At 46.3% G+C, this 22,281-nt stretch overlaps 1 protein-coding gene across 1 annotated transcript; it reads right to left on the bottom strand.

Annotated features, from left to right (window-relative positions):
• Positions 1 to 230: 230 nt before the first annotated feature.
• Positions 231 to 21,863, bottom strand: LOC123967338 (cadherin-like and PC-esterase domain-containing protein 1; the record flags this gene model as incomplete). Its single annotated transcript, XM_046043401.1, has 13 exons — positions 231 to 257; positions 615 to 783; positions 855 to 1,056; positions 1,348 to 1,415; positions 3,416 to 3,528; positions 11,384 to 11,488; positions 11,584 to 11,772; positions 13,934 to 14,006; positions 14,134 to 14,264; positions 20,945 to 21,092; positions 21,354 to 21,438; positions 21,602 to 21,686; positions 21,769 to 21,863. Coding segments are annotated over 13 exons (1,490 nt in total), but the record flags the coding sequence as incomplete, so codon positions are not given.
• Between the last annotated feature and the right edge of the window lie 418 nt (positions 21,864 to 22,281).

Genomic DNA, 22,281 nt, shown 5'->3' with positions numbered 1-22,281 from the left:
TGAGACCACAAACTCATCAGGAAAGTGTTTACTGAGGGAATAAATCAGCTGACAAGTAGAAACATTTTCTCAGAGACTTCTATACAATCACACTTCTTTCTGAAACCAGGGGAGTCGCCCCCTGCTGGCTGCTGGAGAGGACGCAGGTTTAAGTCGCCCCCTGCTGGCTGCTGGAGAGGACGCAGGTTTAAGTCGCCCCCTGCTGGCTGCTGGAGAGGACGCAGGTTTAAGGGTTCAGTTTTCAGACCCGGAGGATCCTGTTTGAGTTAAAATGGACGAGAGGAATTTAAAGGACATGAGGTGAAAATGTGTTTGAAATAAGCGAGTGGTGTTTTCTCTTCAACCCCTCAGGGGCCAGAGATGTTTGATGCTCAGAGCTTCTTTCACTGACGTGTCAGCAGATTGTTGACGGTTTGATGTTTTCTGGCTTTCCATGTTTAACACGGAGCAGCTTGGCGTGCTGGTTTGTGTCAGAGCGCTTTCCTTTAAATTATGTCCACGTGTTCATCAGCTCAGCTATACAAGCTCATTTCTGCCTTTTCCCACTGTTTCTAAAATGTCTTTAATCTCACCTGACCGTGACATCATATCCAATAGGAAAACAGCTGACCTACCTGCAGGAAGCTGCACGTCACATGATCCCCGAACATAGGCAGACTGGGCCGGCTCTCGCGGTACACGTGGACGGTGTAGATGGTCATGACGGCAGGCTCCGTCTCAGCGCCGTCCGTCACCAGGATGCTGATCCTGCTGTTGCCAAGGCCGACCGGGTAGTTTGCCATCCTGAAGAATAAGAACCTTTAGTAATGTGGACTTTGGGCTCAGAAGTCAGAAGTCAGGGGTCCTGGTCTCACCTGGGGCCTCGGTGCTCATCCAAGTGAACCCGACAGGCTGAACTGAAAGGCTCCGGCCGGATTCGAACCGTCACCGTGTCAAAGGTCACCTCGGCACGATACTCTTTCACCTCGGGGCTGAAGGACGGGGTCAGAGTGAGGGGGGGGTCAGTGTAGATCTGTCTGAGGTGGGAGTCCGAACAGGGGCCTGAAAAACAAACACCTGTTAAAGGTCCAGGGTGTAATATTTAATATCACTGTGTGTTCAGTGGTGTGTACAGACCTGACATAATAAACCGTTATTTTTTTATTACCTTAGAATGAGACATTTCTATCTACAGACACCGCCGCTGCTCTTACATGGACGTCACCATGTTGCACCGCCATGTTTCTACTGTAGTCCGAACGGACAAACTGCTCTACAGAGCGTGCTTCATCACTACGCTGAATACATACTAAATGCTGTGTCTCCAGCTGTTTTACATATTGACAAGTTGTGTTAACGATGTCTCACCTTCAGCCTCGTCCTGTAGAGACGCCAGAGCTGACTCCTGATTGGTCAGTTTTTCTGTCTCATCAGTTCTGCAGGAAACATGAAAAACACCACTTACAACAGCAATAACTACAAAAACATCAGCAACAACAACAGCAGAAAAAGCAACAACTACAACACCAGCAACAACTACAAAAGCAGCAAAAGCAACAACTACAACACCAACAACAACAACAACTACAACAACTGCAGCAGCAGCAGTAACTACATCAACAACAACAGCAACTACAACAACAGCAGCAGCAGCAACTACAACAACAAAAACAACAACTACAACAACTGCAGCAGCAGCAGTAACTACATCAACAACCACAGCAACTACTACAACAGCAGCAGCAACAACAACTACAACACGAGCAACAACAACTACAACAACAGCAGCAGCAGCAGTAACAAAATCAACAACAACAGATACTACTACGACAGCAGCAGCAACAACAGCTACAACAACAACTACAACAAAAGCAGCAACAGCAACAACTACAACAACAGCAGCAACAGCAACAACTACAACAACAACAGAAGCAGTAACAACAACAACTACAACAGCAACGACAACAGCAGCAGCAACAAAAACTACAACAATGACAACAGCAGCAGTAACAACAACTACAACAACAGCAGCAGCAGCAGTAACAAAATCAACAACAACAGCAACTACTACGACAGCAGCAGCAGCAGCAACAATTACAACAACAACAGAAGCAATAACAACTACAACAGCAACAACGACAACAGCAGCAGCAGCAACAACTAAAACAACAACAGAAGCAGCAGCAACAACAACTACAACAACGACAACAGCAGCAGTAACAACAACTACAACAACAGCAGCAGCAGCAGTAACAAAATCAACAACAACAGCAACTACTACAACAGCAGCAGCAGCAGCAACAACTACAACAAAAGCAGCAACAGCAACAACTACAACAACAGCAGCAACAGCAACAACTACAACGACAGCAGCAACAGCAACAACTACAACAACAACAGAAGCAGTAACAACAACAACTACAACAGCAACGACAACAGCAGCAGCAACAAAAACTACAACAATGACAACAGCAGCAGTAACAACAACTACAACAACAGCAGCAGCAGCAGTAACAAAATCAACAACAACAGCAACTACTACGACAGCAGCAGCAGCAGCAGCAACAACTACAACAACAGAAGCAATAACAACAACTACAACAGCAACAACGACAACAGCAGCAGCAGCAACAACTAAAACAACAACAGAAGCAGCAACAGCAACAACTACAACAACAACAGAAGCAGCAACAGCAACAACTACAACAACAACAGAAGCAGCAGCAACAACAACTACAACAGAAGCAATAATAACAACAACTACAACAGCAACAACGACAACAGCAGCAACAGCAACAACTACAACAACAACAGAAGAAGCAGCAGTAACAACAACAACAACTACAACACCAGCAACAACAACTACAACAGCAGCAACTACTACAACAGCAGCAGCAGGAGCAACAACTACAACAAAAGCAGCAACAGCAACAACTACAACAACAACAGAAGCAATAATAACAACAACTACAACAGCAACAACGACAACAGCAGCAACAGCAACAACTACAACAACAACAGAAGAAGCAGCAGTAACAACAACAACAACTACAACACCAGCAACAACAACTACAACAGCAGCAACAACTACAACACCAACAACAACAACAGCAGCAGCAGTAACAACAACAACAGAAGCAGCAGCAGTAACAACAGCAACAGGAGCAGTTACAATAACAGCAACAACAACAACTACAACAAACGCAACAGCCACAACAACAATAACAGCAACAGCAAAAACAACAACTATAACAAGAACAACAGCAACAGAAAGTGCAGCAGTAACAACAACAACTACAACAGCAGCAACAGCAACAACTGCAACAACTGCAACACCAGCAACAACAACTACAACAGCAGCAACAGCAACAACAACAGAAACAACACCAATAACAACAACAACAATAGGTGTCAGCCCTTAGCTGATTAGACTCACCTGAAGGTGTGGTTTCTCTGGAGCTCATAGAAATGACTGATCCTGATCAGAAGATCAGAGACACTGAGAGGACCCGAAGAGGAGGAGGAGGAAGAGGAGATGCTGGGAGAAAGCTACAGAGAGAGAACATAAATTATACTATTTTTCTGTTGATGAGTGTGTACTTTATTGTGAGGTCACACTGTGTACTTTATAATGAGGTCACAGGGTGTACTTTATAATGAGGTCACAGTGTGTACTTTATAATGAGGTCACAGTGTGAGGTCACAGTGTGTACTTTATAATGAGGTCACAGTGTGTACTTTATAATGAGGTCACAGGGTGTAGTTCATTATAAGGTCACAGTGTGAGGTCACAGTGTGTACTTTAAAATGAGGTCACAGTGTGTACTTCATAATGAGGTCACAGGGTGTACTTTATAATGAGGTCATAATGTGTACTTTATAATGAGGTCACAGGGTGTACTTATGAGGTCACAGGGTGTACTGTTTATAATGAGGTCACAGTGTGTACTTTATAATGGGGTCACAGGGTGTAGTTCATCATAAGGTCACAGTGTGTACTTCATAATGAGGTGACAGGGTGTACTTCATAATGAGGTCACAGGGTGTACTTTATAATGAGGTCACAGTGTGTACTTTATAATGAGGTCACAGGGTGTACTTTATAATGAGGGAACAGGGTGTACTTTATAATGAGGGAACAGGGTGTACTTTATAATGAGGTCACAGGGTGTACTTTATAATGAGGTCACAGGGTGTACTTTATAATGAGGGAACAGGGTGTACTTTATAATGAGGAAACAGTGTGTACTTTATAATGAGGTCACAGTGTGTACTTTATAATGAGGTCACAGTGTGTACTTCATTATAAGGTCACAGTGTGTACTTTATAATGAGGTCACAGTGTGTACTTTAAAATTAGGTCACAGTGTGTACTTCATTATAAGGTCACAGTGTGTACTTTATAATGAGGTCACAGTGTGTACTTTAAAATGAGGTCACAGTGTGAGGTCACAGTGTGTACTTCATTATAAGGTCACAGTGTGTACTTTATAATGAGGTCACAGTGTGTACTTGATTTTAGTTCTGCTTTTAACAATATTGTAACAAAGAGACTGTGTGACAAACTCCTGGGGTTGGGTGTTAAGGAGTCCTTATGTAAGTGGATCCTTGCATTTTTAACCGATAGATCTCAAGTGGTTAAAGTTAATAACCTCTTGTCAAAATCAATGTCCACCAGCATTGGCGCCCCCCAGGGGTGTGTTCTGTCCCCTATTTTGTACTAATTTTATACCAATGACTGTTTTCTCACCATGATTCAGTCAAGATTTTTATATTTGCTGATGATACCACTGTGGTGGGCCTCATCACTAATGATGATGAATCGGCTTACAAAAAAGAAGTGTCCTTGCTGGCTGAGTGGTGCTCAACTAACAACTTGTCCCTCAACATCTCCAAAACCAAGGATACTTTATAATGAGGTCACAGTGTGTACTTTATAATGAGGTCACAGTGTGTACTTTATAATGAGGTCACAGGGTGTAGTTCATTATAAGGTCACAGTGTGTACTTTAAAATGAGGTCACAGTGTGTACTTCATAATGAGGTCACAGGGTGTACTTCATAATGAGGTCACAGGGTGTACTTTATAATGAGGTCATAATGTGTACTTTATAATGAGGTCACAGTGTGTACTTTATAATGAGGTCACAGGGTGTAGTTCATTATAAGGTCACAGTGTGTACTTTAAAATGAGGTCACAGTGTGTACTTCATAATGAGGTCACAGGGTGTACTTCATAATGAGGTCACAGGGTGTACTTTATAATGAGGTCATAATGTGTACTTTATAATGAGGTCACAGGGTGTACTTATGAGGTCACAGGGTGTACTGTTTATAATGAGGTCACAGTGTGTACTTTATAATGGGGTCACAGGGTGTAGTTCATCATAAGGTCACAGTGTGTACTTTATAATGAGGTCACAGGGTGTACTTTATAATGAGGTCATAATGTGTACTTTATAATGAGGTCACAGTGTGTACTTTATAATGGGGTCACAGGGTGTAGTTCATCATAAGGTCACAGTGTGTACTTTATAATGAGGTGACAGGGTGTACTTTATAATGAGGGCACAGTGTGTACTTCATTATAAGGTCAAAGTGTGCACTTTATAATGAGGTCACAGTGTGTATTTTATAATGAGGTCACAGGGTGTAGTTCATTATAAGGTCACAGTGTGAGGTCACAGTGTGTACTTTAAAATGAGGTCACAGTGTGTACTTCATAATGAGGTCACAGTGTGTACTTTAAAATGAGGTCACAGTGTGTACTTTAAAATGAGGTCACAGTGTGTACTTTATAACGAGATCACAGTGTGTACTTTATAACGAGATCACAGTGTGTACTTTATAACGAGATCACAGTGTGTACTTCATAATGAGGTCACAGTGTGAGGTCACAGTGTGTACTTCATTATAAGGTCACTGTGTGTACTTTAAAATGAGGTCACAGTGTGTACTTTATAATGAGGTCACAGGGTGTAGTTCATTATAAGGTCACAGTGTGTACTTTAAAATGAGGTCACAGTGTGTACTTCATAATGAGGTCACAGGGTGTACTTCATAATGAGGTCACAGGGTGTACTTTATAATGAGGTCATAATGTGTACTTTATAATGAGGTCACAGGGTGTACTTATGAGGTCACAGGGTGTACTGTTTATAATGAGGTCACAGTGTGTACTTTATAATGGGGTCACAGGGTGTAGTTCATCATAAGGTCACAGTGTGTACTTTATAATGAGGTGACAGGGTGTACTTCATAATGAGGGCACAGTGTGTACTTCATTATAAGGTCAAAGTGTGCACTTTATAATGAGGTCACAGTGTGTATTTTATAATGAGGTCACAGGGTGTAGTTCACTATAAGGTCACAGTGTGAGGTCACAGTGTGTACTTTAAAATGAGGTCACAGTGTGTACTTCATAATGAGGTCACAGGGTGTACTTCATTATAAGGTCACAGTGTGTACTTTAAAATGAGGTCACAGTGTGTACTTTAAAATGAGGTCACAGTGTGTACTTTATAACGAGATCACAGTGTGTACTTTATAACGAGATCACAGTGTGTACTTTATAACGAGATCACAGTGTGTACTTTATAACGAGATCACAGTGTGTACTTTATAACGAGATCACAGTGTGTACTTTATAACGAGATCACAGTGTGTACTTTATAACGAGGTCACAGGGTGTACTTATGAGGTCACAGGGTGTACTGTTTATAATGAGGTCACAGTGTGTACTTTATAATGGGGTCACAGGGTGTAGTTCATCATAAGGTCACAGTGTGTACTTTATAATGAGGTGACAGGGTGTACTTCATTATAAGGTCAAAGTGTGCACTTTATAATGAGGTCACAGTGTGTACTTTATAATGAGGTCACAGAGTGTAGTTCATTATAAGGTCACAGTGTGAGGTCACAGTGTGTACTTCATTATAAGGTCACAGTGTGTACTTTAAAATGAGGTCACAGTGTGTACTTTAAAATGAGGTCACAGTGTGTACTTTATAACGAGATCACAGTGTGTACTTTATAACGAGATCACAGTGTGTACTTTATAACGAGATCACAGTGTGTACTTTATAATGAGGTCATAATGTGTACTTTATAATGAGGTCACAGGGTGTACTTATGAGGTCACAGGGTGTACTGTTTATAATGAGGTCACAGTGTGTACTTTATAATGGGGTCACAGGGTGTAGTTCATCATAAGGTCACAGTGTGTACTTTATAATGAGGTGACAGGGTGTACTTTATAATGAGGGCACAGTGTGTACTTCATTATAAGGTCAAAGTGTGCACTTTATAATGAGGTCACAGTGTGTACTTTATAATGAGATCACAGTGTGTACTTTATAACGAGATCACAGTGTGTACTTTATAACGAGATCACAGTGTGTACTTTATAACGAGATCACAGTGTGTACTTTATAACGAGATCACAGTGTGTACTTCATAATGAGGTCACAGTGTGAGGTCACAGTGTGTACTTCATTATAAGGTCACTGTGTGTACTTTAAAATGAGGTCACAGTGTGTACTTTATAATGAGGTCATAGTGTGTACTTTATAATGAGGGCACAGGGTGTACTTCATTATAAGGTCAAAGTGTGCACTTTATAACGAGATCACAGGGTGTACTTATGAGGTCACAGGGTGTACTGTTTATAATGAGGTCACAGTGTGTACTTTATAATGGGGTCACAGGGTGTAGTTCATCATAAGGTCACAGTGTGTACTTTATAATGAGGTCACAGGGTGTACTTATTATAAAGTACACACTGTGACCTCATAAGGTCAAAGTGTGCACTTTATAACGAGATCACAGGGTGTACTTATGAGGTCACAGGGTGTACTTTATAATGAGGTCATAATGTGTACTTTATAATGAGGTCACAGTGTGTACTTATGAGGTGACAGGGGGTACTTTATAATGAGGGCACAGTGTGTACTTCATTATAAGGTCAAAGTGTGCACTTTATAATGAGGTCACAGTGTGTATTTTATAATGAGGTCACAGGGTGTAGTTCATTATAAGGTCACAGTGTGAGGTCACAGTGTGTACTTTAAAATGAGGTCACAGTGTGTACTTCATAATGAGGTCACAGTGTGTACTTTAAAATGAGGTCACAGTGTGTACTTTATAACGAGATCACAGGGTGTACTTATGAGGTCACAGGGTGTACTGTTTATAATGAGGTCACAGTGTGTACTTTATAATCGGATCACAGGGTGTAGTTCATCATAAGGTCACAGTGTGTACTTTATAATGAGGTCACAGTGTGTACTTCATTATAAGGTCACAGTGTGTACTTTAAAACGAGGTCACAGTGTCTACTTTATAACGAGATCACAGTGTGTACTTCATAATGAGGTCACAGTGTGAGGTCACTGTGTGTACTTCATTATAAGGTCACAGTGTGTACTTTAAAATGAGGTCACAGTGTGTACTTTATAATGAGGTCATAGTGTGTACTTTATAATGAGGGCACAGTGTGTACTTATGAGGTCACAGTGTGTACTTTATAATAAGGTCAAAGTGTTCACTTTATAACGAGATCACAGGGTGTACTTATGAGGTCACAGGGTGTACTTTATAATGAGGTCATAATGTGTACTTTATAATGAGGTCACAGTGTGTACTTCATTATAAGGTCAAAGTGTGCACTTTATAATGAGGTCACAGTGTGTACTTTATAATGAGGTCACAGAGTGTAGTTCATTTAAAATGAGGTCACAGTGTGTACTTTAAAATGAGGTCACAGTGTGTACTTTATAATGAGGTCACAGTGTGTACTTTATAATGAGGTCACAGTGTGTACTTCATTATAAGGTCAAAGTGTGCACTTTATAATGAGGTCACAGTGTGTACTTTATAATGAGGTCACAGAGTGTAGTTCATTATAAGGTCACAGTGTGAGGTCACAGTGTGTACTTCATTATAAGGTCACAGTGTGTACTTTAAAATGAGGTCACAGTGTGTACTTTAAAATGAGGTCACAGTGTGTACTTTATAACGAGATCACAGTGTGTACTTTATAACGAGATCACAGTGTGTACTTTATAACGAGATCACAGTGTGTACTTCATAATGAGGTCACAGTGTGAGGTCACAGTGTGTACTTTAAAATGAGGTCACTGTGTACTTTATAATGAGTACATAGTGTGTACTTTATAATGAGGTCATAGTGTGTACTTTATAATGAGGGAACAGGGTGTACTTTATAATGGGGTCACAGGGTGTAGTTCATTATAAGGTCACAGGGTGTACTTTATAATGAGGTCACAGTGTGTACTTCATTATAAGGTCACAGTGTGTACTTCATTATAAGGTCACAGGGTGTACTTTAAAATGAGGTCACAGGGTGTACTTCATAATGAGGTCACAGTGTGTACTTCATAATGAGGTCACAGTGTGTACTTCATTATAAGGTCAAAGTGTGCACTTAATAATGAGGTCGCAGGGTGTATTTATGAGGTCACAGGGTGTACTTTATAATGAGGGCACAGTGTGCACTTTATAATGAGGTCACAGGGTGTACTTTTTATAATGAGGTCACAGGGTGTACTTCATTATAAGGTCAAAGTGTGCACTTTATAATGAGGTCACAGGGTGTACTGTTTATAATGAGGTCACAGTGTGTACTTTATAATGGGGTCACAGTGTGTAGTTCATTATAAGGTCACAGTGTGTACTTTATAATGAGGTCACAGGGTGTAGTTCATTATAAGGTCACAGTGTGTACTTTATAATGAGGTCACAGGGTGTACTTTATAATGAGGGCACAGGGTGTACTTTATAATGAGGGCACAGGGTGTACTTTATAATGAGGTCACAGGGTGTACTTCATAATGAGGTCACAGTGTAAGGTCACAGGGTGTACTTCATTATAAGGTCAAAGTGTGCACTTTATAACGAGATCACAGGGTGTACTTATGAGGTCACAGGGTGTACTGTTTATAATGAGGTCACAGTGTGTACTTTATAATGGGGTCACAGTGTGTAGTTCATTATAAGGTCACAGTGTGTACTTTATAATGAGGTCACAGGGTGTAGTTCATTATAAGGTCACAGTGTGTACTTTATAATGAGGTCACAGGGTGTACTTCATAATGAGGTCACAGTGTGAGGTCACAGGGTGTACTTCAGTATAAGGTCAAAGTGTGCACTTTATAATGAGGTCACAGGGTGTACTTTTTATAATGAGGTCACAGGGTGTACTTTATAATGAGGTCACAGGGTGTACTTTTTATAATGAGGTCACAGGGTGTACTTTATAATGAGGGAACAGGGTGTACTTTATAATGGGGTCACAGGGTGTAGTTCATTATAAGGTCACAGGGTGTACTTTATAATGAGGTCACAGTGTGTACTTCATTATAAGGTCACAGTGTGTACTTTAAAATGAGGTCACAGGGTGTACTTCATAATGAGGTCACAGTGTGTACTTCATAATGAGGTCACAGTGTGTACTTCATTATAAGGTCAAAGTGTGCACTTTATAATGAGGTCACAGGGTGTATTTATGAGGTCACAGGGTGTACTGTTTATAATGAGGGCACAGGGTGTACTTTTTATAATGAGGTCACAGGGTGTAGTTCATTATAAGGTCAAAGTGTGCACTTTATAATGAGGTCACAGGGTGTACTTTATAATGAGGGAACAGGGTGTACTTTATAATGGGGTCACAGTGTGTAGTTCATTATAAGGTCACAGGGTGTACTTTAAAATGAGGTCACAGGGTGTACTTCATAATGAGGTCACAGTGTGTACTTCATTATAAGGTCACAGTGTGTACTTTAAAATGAGGGAACAGTGTGTACTTTATAATGGGGTCACAGTGTGTACTTTATAATGAGGTCACAGTGTGTACTTTATAATGAGGTCACAGTGTGAGGTCACAGTGTGTACTTCATTATAAGGTCACAGTGTGTATTTTAAAATGAGGTGACAGGGTGTACTTTATAATGAGGTCATAGTGTGTACTTTATAATGAGGTCACAGCAAGTGTAGTTCATTATAAGGTCACAGTGTGAGGTCACAGGGTGTACTGTTTATAATGAGGTCACAGTGTGTACTTTATAATGAGGTCACAGGGTGTACTTTTTATAATGAGGGAACAGGGTGTAGTTCATTATAAGGTCACAGTGTGTACTTTATAATGAGGTCAGAGGGTGTACTTTATAATGAGGAAACAGTGTGTACTTTATAATTGGGTCACAGGGTGTACTTTATAATGAGGGCACAGGGTGTACTTATAATGAGGTCACAGTGTGTACTTTATAATGAGGGCACAGTGTGTACTTCATGGTATTTGTACGTTTTGTATATAATGAGGTCACAGGGTGTACTTCATGGTATGTATACTGTTTATATAATGAGGTCACAGTGTGTACTTGGTTACCAACTGAAACGCTGAAGGCGTCTTCATCTGCCGCTGAAACTGCAGCAGAAGAAAAAACTCGTCTTCTGACACACATACAGTGTTTGTCCCTCTGCAGCCACCGTCCTGCAGACAGAGTTACTGATCGATCACTGACACTGACCTTAAAAGGCATTCACATTAATAAAACTGAACGTTATTCATGTTCCCTGTAAACTCACCTGTCCCCCCAATGTCTGTGTGAGTTTCTCCGAGGACAGGTGTGTCTCTGAGGACAGGTGTGTCTCTGAGGACAGGTGTGTGTCCGTCGGCAGCAGGAAGTCGAGTGTGTCCTTCAGCATCAGGTCTCTGGTGATCTGTCCATCAAACGTGTCGTCGCTCAGAGAGGAAAACGTCAGGTCAACGTCCACCTGAAGACAACAAAAACAGACCAATCACAGAGCTGCTGAGGACAACATGCCCTCTGGTGGACGTTTACCGTCATCTGAAACTGATCTGAGAATAGTTTGTAAAAAAGGAAAGGTAGAGGGGAGGGAGGGAAGGAGGAGGTGGGGAAGGAAAGGAGGAGGTGAGGAAGGAAAGGATGAAGTGAGGAAGGAAAAGAGGAACGAAGGAGGTGAGGAAGGAAAGGAGGAGGTGAGGAAGGAAAGGAGGAGGTGAGGATGACCAATGACTGAGCTGCTGAGGACACGCTTCCCTCTGGTGGACATTTACTGTCAGCTCACCTGAAACAGATCTGAGGACAGTTGGTAAAAACGGAAAGGAGGAGGGGAGGAAGGAAAGAGGAGGTGGGGAAGGAAAGGAGGAGGTGGGGAAGGAAGGGAAGAGGTGAGGAAGGAAAGAGGAGGAGGTGAGGGAGGAAAGGGGGAGGTGAGGAAGGAAGGGAAGAGGTGAGGAAGGAAGGAAAGAGGTGGGGAAGGAAGGAAAGAGGTGGGGAAGGAAAGGAGGAGGTGGGGAAGGAAGGGAAGAGGTGAGGAAGGAAAGGGGGAGGTGGGGAAGGAAAGGAGGAGGTGAGGAAGGAAAGGAAGAGGTGAGGAAGGAAAAGAGGAACGAAGGAAGAAAAGGAGGAGGTGAGGAAGGAAAGGAGGAGGACAGTTTGTAAAAACGGAAAGGAGGAGGGGAGGAAGGAAAGAGGAGGTGGGGAAGGAAAGGAGGAGGTGGGGAAGGAAGGGAAGAGGTGAGGAAGGAAAGAGGAGGAGGTGAGGGAGGAAAGAGGAGGAGGGGAAGGGAAGGAAAGGTGGAGGTGAGGAAGGAAGGGAAGAGGTGAGGAAGGAAAGGGGGAGGTGAGGAAGGAAGGGAAGAGGTGAGGAAGGAAGGGAAGAGGTGGGGAAGGAAAGGAGGAGGTGAGGAAGGAAAGGATGAAGTGAGGAAGGAAAAGAGGAACGAAGGAAGGAAAGGAGAAAGTGAGGAAGGAAAGGAGGAGGTGAGGAAGGAAAGGAGGAGGTGAGGATGACCAATGACTGAGCTGCTGAGGACACGCTTCCCTCTGGTGGACATTTACTGTCAGCTCACCTGAAACAGATCTGAGGACAGTTGGTAAAAACGGAAAGGAGGAGGGGAGGAAGGAAAGAGGAGGGGGGGAAGGAAAGGAAGAGGTGAGGATGGAAAGAGGAGGAGTTGAGGAAGGAAAGAGGAGGACAGTTTGTAAAAACGGAAAGGAGGAGGGGAGGAAGGAAAAGAGGAACGAAGGAAGAAAAGGAGGAAGTGAGGAAGGAAAGGAGGAGGTGAGGAAGAGAAAGTGGAGGTGAGGAAGGAGGAGGATGGACAATAGGAAGAGAGGAAGAGAAAGGAGGAAGTTAGGAAGTAAAGAGGAAGCAAGGAAGGAAAATAGGAAGTGATGAAAGAAAGGAGGAAGTGAGGAAGAGAAAGAGGAAGTAAAATAGGAAGTAAAGGAGGAAGTGAGGAAGGTTGGTCTGTCAAATGCAGCATTACGCACAAGTGTCTCACAGTTTGTACATGTTTACAGCAGTCACACAGAGTGAGGCTTCACTCCCCGCCAGAGTGATGGATTCAGTCAGTGGTCTCGTCACCCTGGGAGATCACATTTTCAGGTTTGGCTGCATCATGATGAGGATGCGATTGTGTGACAGCTGTCCTGCTTTATTTCCAGACATTTTTAATTTACACAGTCCATTTGTGCAGGTGGTGAAGATGTGCGAACGCAGATCTGTCTATGTGCATCTGACAGCATCCTGCTTCAGGCTGCAGGTCCACAGCTGACCATGAGTGGCCAGACTTCCTGCTCTGCGCTCCGAGGGGCTGATGAAATATTTAGCGGACATGATTTAAGATTTCTTTCACATTTGAGAGGTGCAGTATGGAACAGTTATGGCTCAGTAGTGCGAGCACAAATACCACTGCTGGTTTGAATGTTTAACTGATAAAGTGATAACGTGTGATATGAAGTGAAATCAAATCTGTGAGAGCCATCATCATCTGTTCCTCTCACATTCAATTTTATTTTGATATTAAACCGCTTCATAAATGATCAAACTTTTATTGTGTATTAACGGACATAATCAGGTTTTTGATTGGCTGCTTCACTGACATCTGGAAAGGGTGGCCTCTTACCTGGATGACCACCGGTGTGATGGAGCCGCTGAAGAGCAGAGTGAAGGTCAGCAGCTGGTAACACAGCACGCACCTGAAACGCACATCAATCATTGGTCGATCACTAATGAGGAGCCATCTGACCTCCACCTGCAGAGCAGCTTCACACAGGAAGCTGCGTCCCGTCCTGTGATTGGACAGCCAAGTGTTCTTTACTTTACCTGTGGACAGATTGTTGCTTCTCATTGGTCAACACTGCAGCCTGCAACACTTCTCCTATCACCTTCTTCACCCGCCCCAAAGCCTCATGGGACGCCGCCGGTCCCAGCTGTTGCAGCAGGAAGCGTCTGAGCTGAGAGGAGACGAAGGGTTAAAGCAGCAGAGGGCGCCGTCAGCGCAGGAAACAAGTGTAGGAGGACCAGAGAAGAAGACGACAGAAACCTTCTTTAGTTTTTATTCAACATCAGATTTCTGGCAGTTAAATATGTAAATAATATCAAACCTTTATGAAAAACAGAAACATCTCTCAGCTTTTCTTGCAGTTTTCTGCAGCGATCTGTAACACTGAAATGATTCTGCGTTAAAAAGCATTTTCCTAAAATAAATTCACTTTTCTTCTCCTCTGTTACGTCACCAGAAAGAAAAATAAATGTTCTTCATCACAGAAAATTAGCTGAGTTGAACCTTCGTCTCTGAGGATAAATTAAATATTAAACATTTTGAAGTGAAGCTCTTCTGCTTTTGGAGGAAAGGCTCATTTCTTTAAGGTCCTGCCGAGGGATCTTTCAAAGTCTCAGTTCCCCTTCGAGGGAACTCGAACTGCGTCGGTGACGACACTATGGGAACGCCTCTGGGTGTGGCAGGGCTGAAATCATGAATGAAACTACTCCAATCCTATTGGCGTTGCTAGAACGGTAGCATGTGACGACGTAACTGGAGGCGTATATAAGCACGCCGGCACACCGGACACATCAGTTTTTTTATATTCAGCAGGCACTCTGGCATGTTCAAGACTACTCAGAAGAAAGCAACCACGAGAGGATCTAGATACCTGGAAGGAGAAGCAGAGGAGATGGCTGGTCAGCAGTTCAGGCAGTGTGCTTCCTGTCTGGGGATGCCGCATGCCCAGGCAGCTCTCGAGGGGGCTGCTTGCGGCCATTGCGAGGCCCTGCCCCTGAGGGTGCTGAGGTCCCGTGCGGCTCTCTTTTCCGCAGCGGCTTCGGTCATGGGGCTCCCGGCGCGACATCTCCGAGGGCATCGGGACTGCAGAGGCTTTTTCCCGTTCCTTGTCTGCTGGCTCCGACTCCCCTCTTCCCCGTTCGGGAGCCCGCATTTTGGCTTCTCCCGCTCGAGGTGTGAGCCCGGAGAGGCTGCGGCTGTTCGGTTCTGAGGAGCTGGATGTGCTCAGCATTATGGAGAAGACTTCCGGGAGCCGGATCAATGTCATCAGTCATCAACCAGCTATGACGAGCTCTTGGAGGTGGTGACACGGGCAGTGGGCAAGCTCCAGCTCGATTGGCCAGACACACAGGCTGCCAGTAAGCTGGATGAGCGCTTCCTGCGGCGCCGCGCGTCGGTCTCTGCCTTTTTTCCCGGATTTGCATGAGGAGTTGTGCAAATCCTGGGGCAAGCCCTTCTCAGCACGTCTGACTACTCCCCCGCTCTGGGTTTACAGCAACGTCGCGGGGGTTAAGGGTTTCGGCTATGGGACGATGCCCCGGGTTGAGGATGCTTTGGCCAGCTATCTCTCGCCCGGTCTTGCGTCGTCCCTTAAAGAGCCGGCACTGCCTACCAAGCCATGTCGCGTGACATCTGCTCTGGTGGGCAAGGCATACATGGCAGCGGGCCGGGCTGGTGCGAGCCTGCACACGATGGCGGTTTTACAGGCATACCAGGCTGACCTGCAGAAGGACATGGCGCGGAGCTAAGGATTTGTCACTCCGAGTCACAAAGGAGACGGCCCGTGCCATTGGCCGCTCCATGTCGGCACTGGTGGCCATGAAGCGGCACCTGTGGCTCAATCTGTCGGGCATCCAGGAGAGGGAGAAAACCTTCCTGCTCGACGCACTTGTCGCAACCTCTGGCCTGTTTGGCGAGGCGGTGGACACTGTCGTCAGCAGGTTTCAGCATGCCAGGACGCAAGGGGAGGCGTTCCAGCAGTATCTCCCGCGCCGGTCTGGGTCCAGGATGGCGACGGCTGCAGAGAGACGGTCCCAGCCGTCGTCCAGCTCCTACCGCCAGAGCCAGAGGCAGAGTGTCGCTTCTCGGGGTCCCCCTCAGTGCACCTGGGACACGAGGCGGCGCTCTCGCCCACAGCCCCCCAAGACAACGTATCTGAGGACGGTTCTTCAGTCAACGCCATTCTGCCTGCCCCGAGGGGCCGCAGTCAGGAGGCGCTCTGGCTCACACACCGCGGGTTATCGGCGGTTTTTCCCTGGCGGACCTCCGCTTCAGGGTGCTGCCGGGGACCTACGCATAACACTGGCCACCAGCCGCGGAATTCGCAGGAGCATGGCGGAGCCTTGTGAACATTTCCCCGTGGGTCCTGCGCACCGTAGTGGATGGCTACAGGCTGCAGTTCCGGGTCCACCCCCCCAGATTCAACGGGGTGGTCTGGACTGCGATGCACTCGGAGCAGAGCCAGGTGTTGGGACAAGAAGTTCGCTCTCTGCTGGAGAAAGGGGCCATAGAAGTCATTTTCCCGCCAGTCAGGGAGTCCGGGTTCTACAGCCGGTACTTCATAGTTCCCAAAAAGGACGGAGGATTGCGTCCGATTTTAGATCTGCGGTCCCTGAACCAATCTCTGAGGAGATTCAGGTTCAAGATGCTCACCATCCCCGCCATCGTCAGCCACATTCAATCCGAGGATTGGTTTGTCACAATAGATCTGCGAGACGCATAGTTCCACATCTCCATCCGTCCCTCTCACAGGAAGTTCCTGAGGTTCGCCTTCGGGGGTGCAGCGTACCAGTATCGGGTTCTTCCGTTCGGCCTAGCACTCTCTCCTCGCACGTTCACCAAATGCATGGATGCAGTTCTGGCCCCGAGAAGGCTCCAAGGCCTCCGCATACTGAACTACATCGACGACTGGCTCATTTTGGCTCAGGCTCGGGAGTTAGCGGTTCGGCATAGAGATGTCGTCCTCGCCCACCTTCAGCGTTTGGGGCTGCGGCTCAATGCGAAGAACAGAGTGCTGACACCCGCCCAACGGACTACGTTCCTAGGGGTGGTGTGGGACTCAACGACGATGCGGGCCCACCTGTCGCCTGCACGCGTCAGGTCCATTTTGTCCTCAGTGACCAGAGTGAAGTTAGGCCGCACCATCACTGTGAAACACTTTCAGAGGGTGTTGGGTCTCATGGCGGCAGCGTCCAGCGTAATCCCGTCTGGCCTGCTGCACATGAGAGCCCTGCAGTGGTGGTTAAAATCCAAGGGATTCTCCCTGAGGGGAAATCTGTTCCGTCTGATACGGGTTACGAGCAGGTGCCTTCGTTCCCTGTCAGTATGGAGGAAACCTTGGTTCCTGTCCCAGGGTCCCGTGTTGGGAGCGTCATGTCGCCGGACAATTATTTCGACAGATGCCTCACTCGCGGGGTGGGACGCGTCATGGACGGCCGCTTTGCGAGAGGCTCCTGGCAGGAGCATCATTTATCTTGGCACATAAATTGCCTGGAAATGTTGGCGGTTTTCAGAGATCTGAGGAGTTTTCTGCCCGCTCTCCGCTTGTCAGGACTGACAACACTAAGTGGTGGCCTATTTGAATCACCAGGGGGGTCTGCGCTCGCGCCCATTATGCAAGCTGGCACATCAGATCCTCCTGTGGTCCCAGCAGAGACTGCTGTCTCTCAGAGCGACGTATATCCTGCTGTCGAGACAGGGGCTGGGACCCGGGGAATGGAGACTCCACCCCAAGGTGGTGGAGTTATTGTACGAAATTTTCGGCCCTATAGACGTGGACCTGTTTGTGTCTCAAGAGACTACGCACTGTCCATTGTGGTTCTCCCTCTCGCCCCCAGCCCCGCTAGGGCTGGATGCCATGGTGCAGACGTGGCCGAGGCATTTGGAGCGGGTCAGTCAGGATGGTGTCAGCCTACTGCTAGTAGCCCTGTTTTGGCCGGTCCGAGTGTGGTTCTCGGACATAATATCGCTCCACGAGGGCCCGCCATGGCAGGTCCCTCTGAGGAGGGCCCAGTTCCTTGAGGCGGGCCTAACAGTCGAGACGCTGCTCAGCTCCAGAGCCCCGTCCACAAGAAGGGCGTACGGCCTGAAGTGGAATGTGTTTGCCACCTGGTGTACAGAACGGGCGGTGGACCCAGTTACCTGCCCGGTGACTATGGTACTGGAGTTCCTCCAGGACCGTTTCTCTGCTGGTCTTTCCGCCACACTCAAGGTGTATGTGGCTGCCATGGCAGCGTTCCACGCCCCCTTGAGGGACGGGCCTCAGGGGAGGCTTCCACTGGTCGTGCGCTTCCTCCGTGGAGCCCGGAGAATGAGACCCGTGACTCGTTCCCGGGTTCCCACTTGGGATCTGGCAGTGGTTCTCGAAGCGCTGGCTGAGGCCCCCTTCAAACCCCTGGAGTTGGCTGAGGCCAAGCACCTAACCCTTAAGATGGCCTTTCTCCTCGCTATCACCTCTCTGAGGAGGGTGGGGGATCTCCAGGCACTTGCGGTTTCTCTTCAATGCCTGGAGTTTGCCCCGGGGAGGGTCAGAGCCATCCTGCACCCATGTCCGGGCTATGTCCCTTAGGGTCCGTCCAGGTTGGCTCACACTTTCATCCGGTTTTACAGTCTGGACCTTCCTTCTGGACCTTCCTTCTGCACCCGGCACCCGTGCGCTCTCCTCTTAGTCGAGCCGTCAGGTTCTGCATGCTGGGGGCAGGCAGTGGCTTTGGCGTGGCATAGTGGGTATTCTCGTTCCCATAGTGTCGTCACCGACGCAGTTCGAGTTCCCTCGAAGGGGAACGTCTCGGGTTACGTATGTAACCCTTGTTCCCCGAGAAGGGGAACGAGACACTGCGTCGGTCCGCCACACCTCACCCCGCCTGGAGTGCCTTGCTTCATAGCGAAGAGCTAATGTGTCCGGTGTGCCGGCGTGCTTATATACGCCTCCAGTTACGCCGTCACACGCTTCCGTTCTAGCAACGCCAATAGGATTGGAGTAGTTTCATTCATGATTTCAGCCCTGCCACGCCCAGAGGCTTTCCATTGTGTCGTCACCGATGCAGTGTCTCGTTTGCCTTCTTGGGGAACAAGGGTTACATACGTAACCCGAGACGTTCCTTCAGTCCAGTCTGTAACACACACACACCTCATGTCACCGTGTGCTGCCACAAGATGGCGGCCATGTACAGCTGATGAGTCAGCTGGAAAAGAAATCAAGAATCTGGATATCTTGTGGAACTTGTTTAAGCCTGCCAGCTGCCGTCTGAGCCTCTCTGCCTGATGATAAAGGGCGGTGTAATGTTTAGCCCCACGGTGGAAGGAGGAGACATGGACTCAGGAGTGCTTCACCTGGTGCTTCAATTTATTTTTTCACCAGGTACGTGGAAAGTGTAGTTGTGCAAGTGAAATATTGCAAAAATATATCAAAAATTAACAAAAACAAACAACCAGGAAACTAAGTATACCAGAAGCCCCTCCTACAAGACAAACCAAAGTTAAGTGGAAATCAATTAAACACCATTATGTTACCTCAACAGTCCAAAACATTTCTGGCTACATCAATACACCATATATCAACTATAAAACCAGAAATTAAATGTTACATGCTGAACAAAGCTTCTCAAAACAACAACTTAAGGTACACCAGTACACCCCTCTCTACTGGCTCACACTTGGACCATTCCAGGTCTGCCCCCCTATAAGTTACTCCACACTCCATCACTTCCTGTTTGCCATTTCGACCCAGATCCCTGCTTGAGGATGAGAACAGGTGAATGAAACATACAAACATTTGGATGACCTTGGGTAAATCCAATAAGCTAAAATAAATGCCTTGAAATGAACTGTGTATGTGTTCATGATTAATCATGATTTCAACTCTTTCGACTAGTACTTAAATGAACTGAAATTAAATGACATGAAATGACAAGCCATGTGTCCATTGATGCTAGCCCGTATGCTAAGGTAATGCTAATGCTAAAAGTCCTATGCTAATGCTCAGCTAAGGTTAGCTTAGCATGCTAAGACCAAGGCATGGGGTAGCCCCATGACAGGCGGCTCTAACAGGTCAACATCAACAAGCCATATTCAGATGTTATGTATTGATCCATCCAGACTGATCGGCTCCTTCCCTCATGGACAACTTTATGTTTCCAAAAGCGTTTAATAGATCAGCTGTGAGGTCGTGTGAAACTCACCAGGCCCCAACAATTCCATAGACTGTATATGAGAAGTGGGCGTAGTCATGGTGACGTCAACCATCGGTTTGTGGACCGCCGTTTTGAAGCCTCCAGTTTGGCCGATAGGGTGCCGCCATGTTGAGTTTTTGCAACCAGCGGCACCGGATGTGACCATATTTTGACGAGACAGCGGAGCTAACGGCTGTGTGTGGCGCTAGCTAGCTAGCTTAGCTAGGTGCATCTGTAACTCATGTCAACTCATTTTAACAGCTGATAACTTTGTCTTAAAACGAAATGTTCTCAATAATAATAAAAATAATGATCTAATGAACAAATTACTCACTGAGACAACCCGTTCCTCCTGAGTCACATACAAGATTAGGTCAAATGAACGAAACATTCTTTGAAGGACACAACACTACATAATATTGTTGGCTTCGCGTGTCAGACCAGAAGCTTCCCGCTTGGTCTGATCGCTCAGTTTTAGCTCCTGTCTCTTTAAGCCCCACCTCCTTGAAGGCACACTTGCTTCTGATTGGCCAACTTCCCCGCACACAGCAGAGGGGCAGGGCCTAGCTGCACCGTGGAAGACGAGGCCTCACTGATTACTGGACTCAAACACAGCTTTGTTCTCTGGTTTTACTGGATCCCAGACGGTGTGTAACGTTCAGCAGCGTGACAGGTGATTTACCTTTGTGGGCCGCCCTCTCTGCTCCTGATTGGTCGTCACCACAGTGATGTCATGCAGGAAGGAAGTCAGCGGCTTTACTGAGGTCACCAGGATGTAAACATTCACCATGGCAACCAGAGCAGGAGGCGGGGCTCCGACAGGTGAATGGCTGTGAGAGAGAAGGTGAAACACGAACAGGTTCTTATCTTCAGGTGATCAGGGCCTCGAACACCCTGTTATGAACGCAAGCGCAGTGCATTGTCCTGCCTTTTTAACGCCGTTGTGTTTACAAACTTGTCGCAGCTGATTGGGTAACACCCACCAGACAGAAGAACACAGAAAAGGGAACGTTGCAAACGTTTTGAGACTGACCTGCTCTCAGGTGTTCAAAAGAAAAGAAAAGAAGGATTCTGAAATCGGATCAGCTCACCTGTCAGCTCCCGCAGAGTCCTGAGGAACCTGCAGCTTCTGATTGGTCGATCCACAGGAGTATGGCCTCATGGGTAATTCAGATCCTAAGGCGGTGAAACAAAAACAGGTACGTGAGCCTGTTGGTGACACCTCAACTGTCGGCTTCAAAATAAATTTTATTTACACGTCTTGGTGTGACATTTAGAGATGTGATCTGTTTCCTGCTCACCTGTCAGGTGACGTGTTAAACAGCGACCTGCGACTCACCTGTCAGGTGTGACCGAGCGTAGAAGTGACAGAGACCTCCACCTGCATCAGAGAACGCCTCCATCACCCCTGGCAACATGTTCACCTGAGCACACAGACAGACAGGTGACCATGTGACTCTCAGTCAGTCTCTGATTGGCCAGAACAGTTGTGAAGGTGAATCTCACCATCTGATGACGCTGCAGGCGAGAGAAGGAGATTCTCCGCAGACAGCTTCTCTCTGAACTGCTGAGACACAGCAACAGGCTCCACCCACTCACACCTGTAACCATAGAGACAGACAGGAAGTTACACCTGTAACCTCAGAGACACAGACAGGAAGTTACACCTGTAACCTCAGAGACACAGACAGGAAGTTACACCTGGGACTGTAACCTCAGAGACACAGACAGGAAGTTACACCTGTAACCTCAGAGACACAGACAGGAAGTTACACCTGTAACCTCAGAGACACAGACAGGAAGTTACACCTGTAACCTCAGAGACACAGACAGGAAGTTACACCTGTAACCTCAGAGACACAGACAGGAAGTTACACCTGTAACCTCAGAGACACAGACAGGAAGTTACACCTGGGACTGTAACCTCAGAGACACAGACAGGAAGTTACACCTGTAACCTCAGAGACACAGACAGGAAGTTACACCTGTAACCTCAGAGACACAGACAGGAAGTTACAC

The sequence above is a fragment of the Micropterus dolomieu genome, unplaced genomic scaffold (assembly GCF_021292245.1).
Source record: "Micropterus dolomieu isolate WLL.071019.BEF.003 ecotype Adirondacks unplaced genomic scaffold, ASM2129224v1 scaffold_293, whole genome shotgun sequence".
Taxonomy (NCBI): Eukaryota; Metazoa; Chordata; class Actinopteri; order Centrarchiformes; family Centrarchidae; genus Micropterus; species Micropterus dolomieu.
Note: the sequence above shows the minus strand (reverse complement) of the source record. Positions and strands in the feature narration are given on the sequence as shown.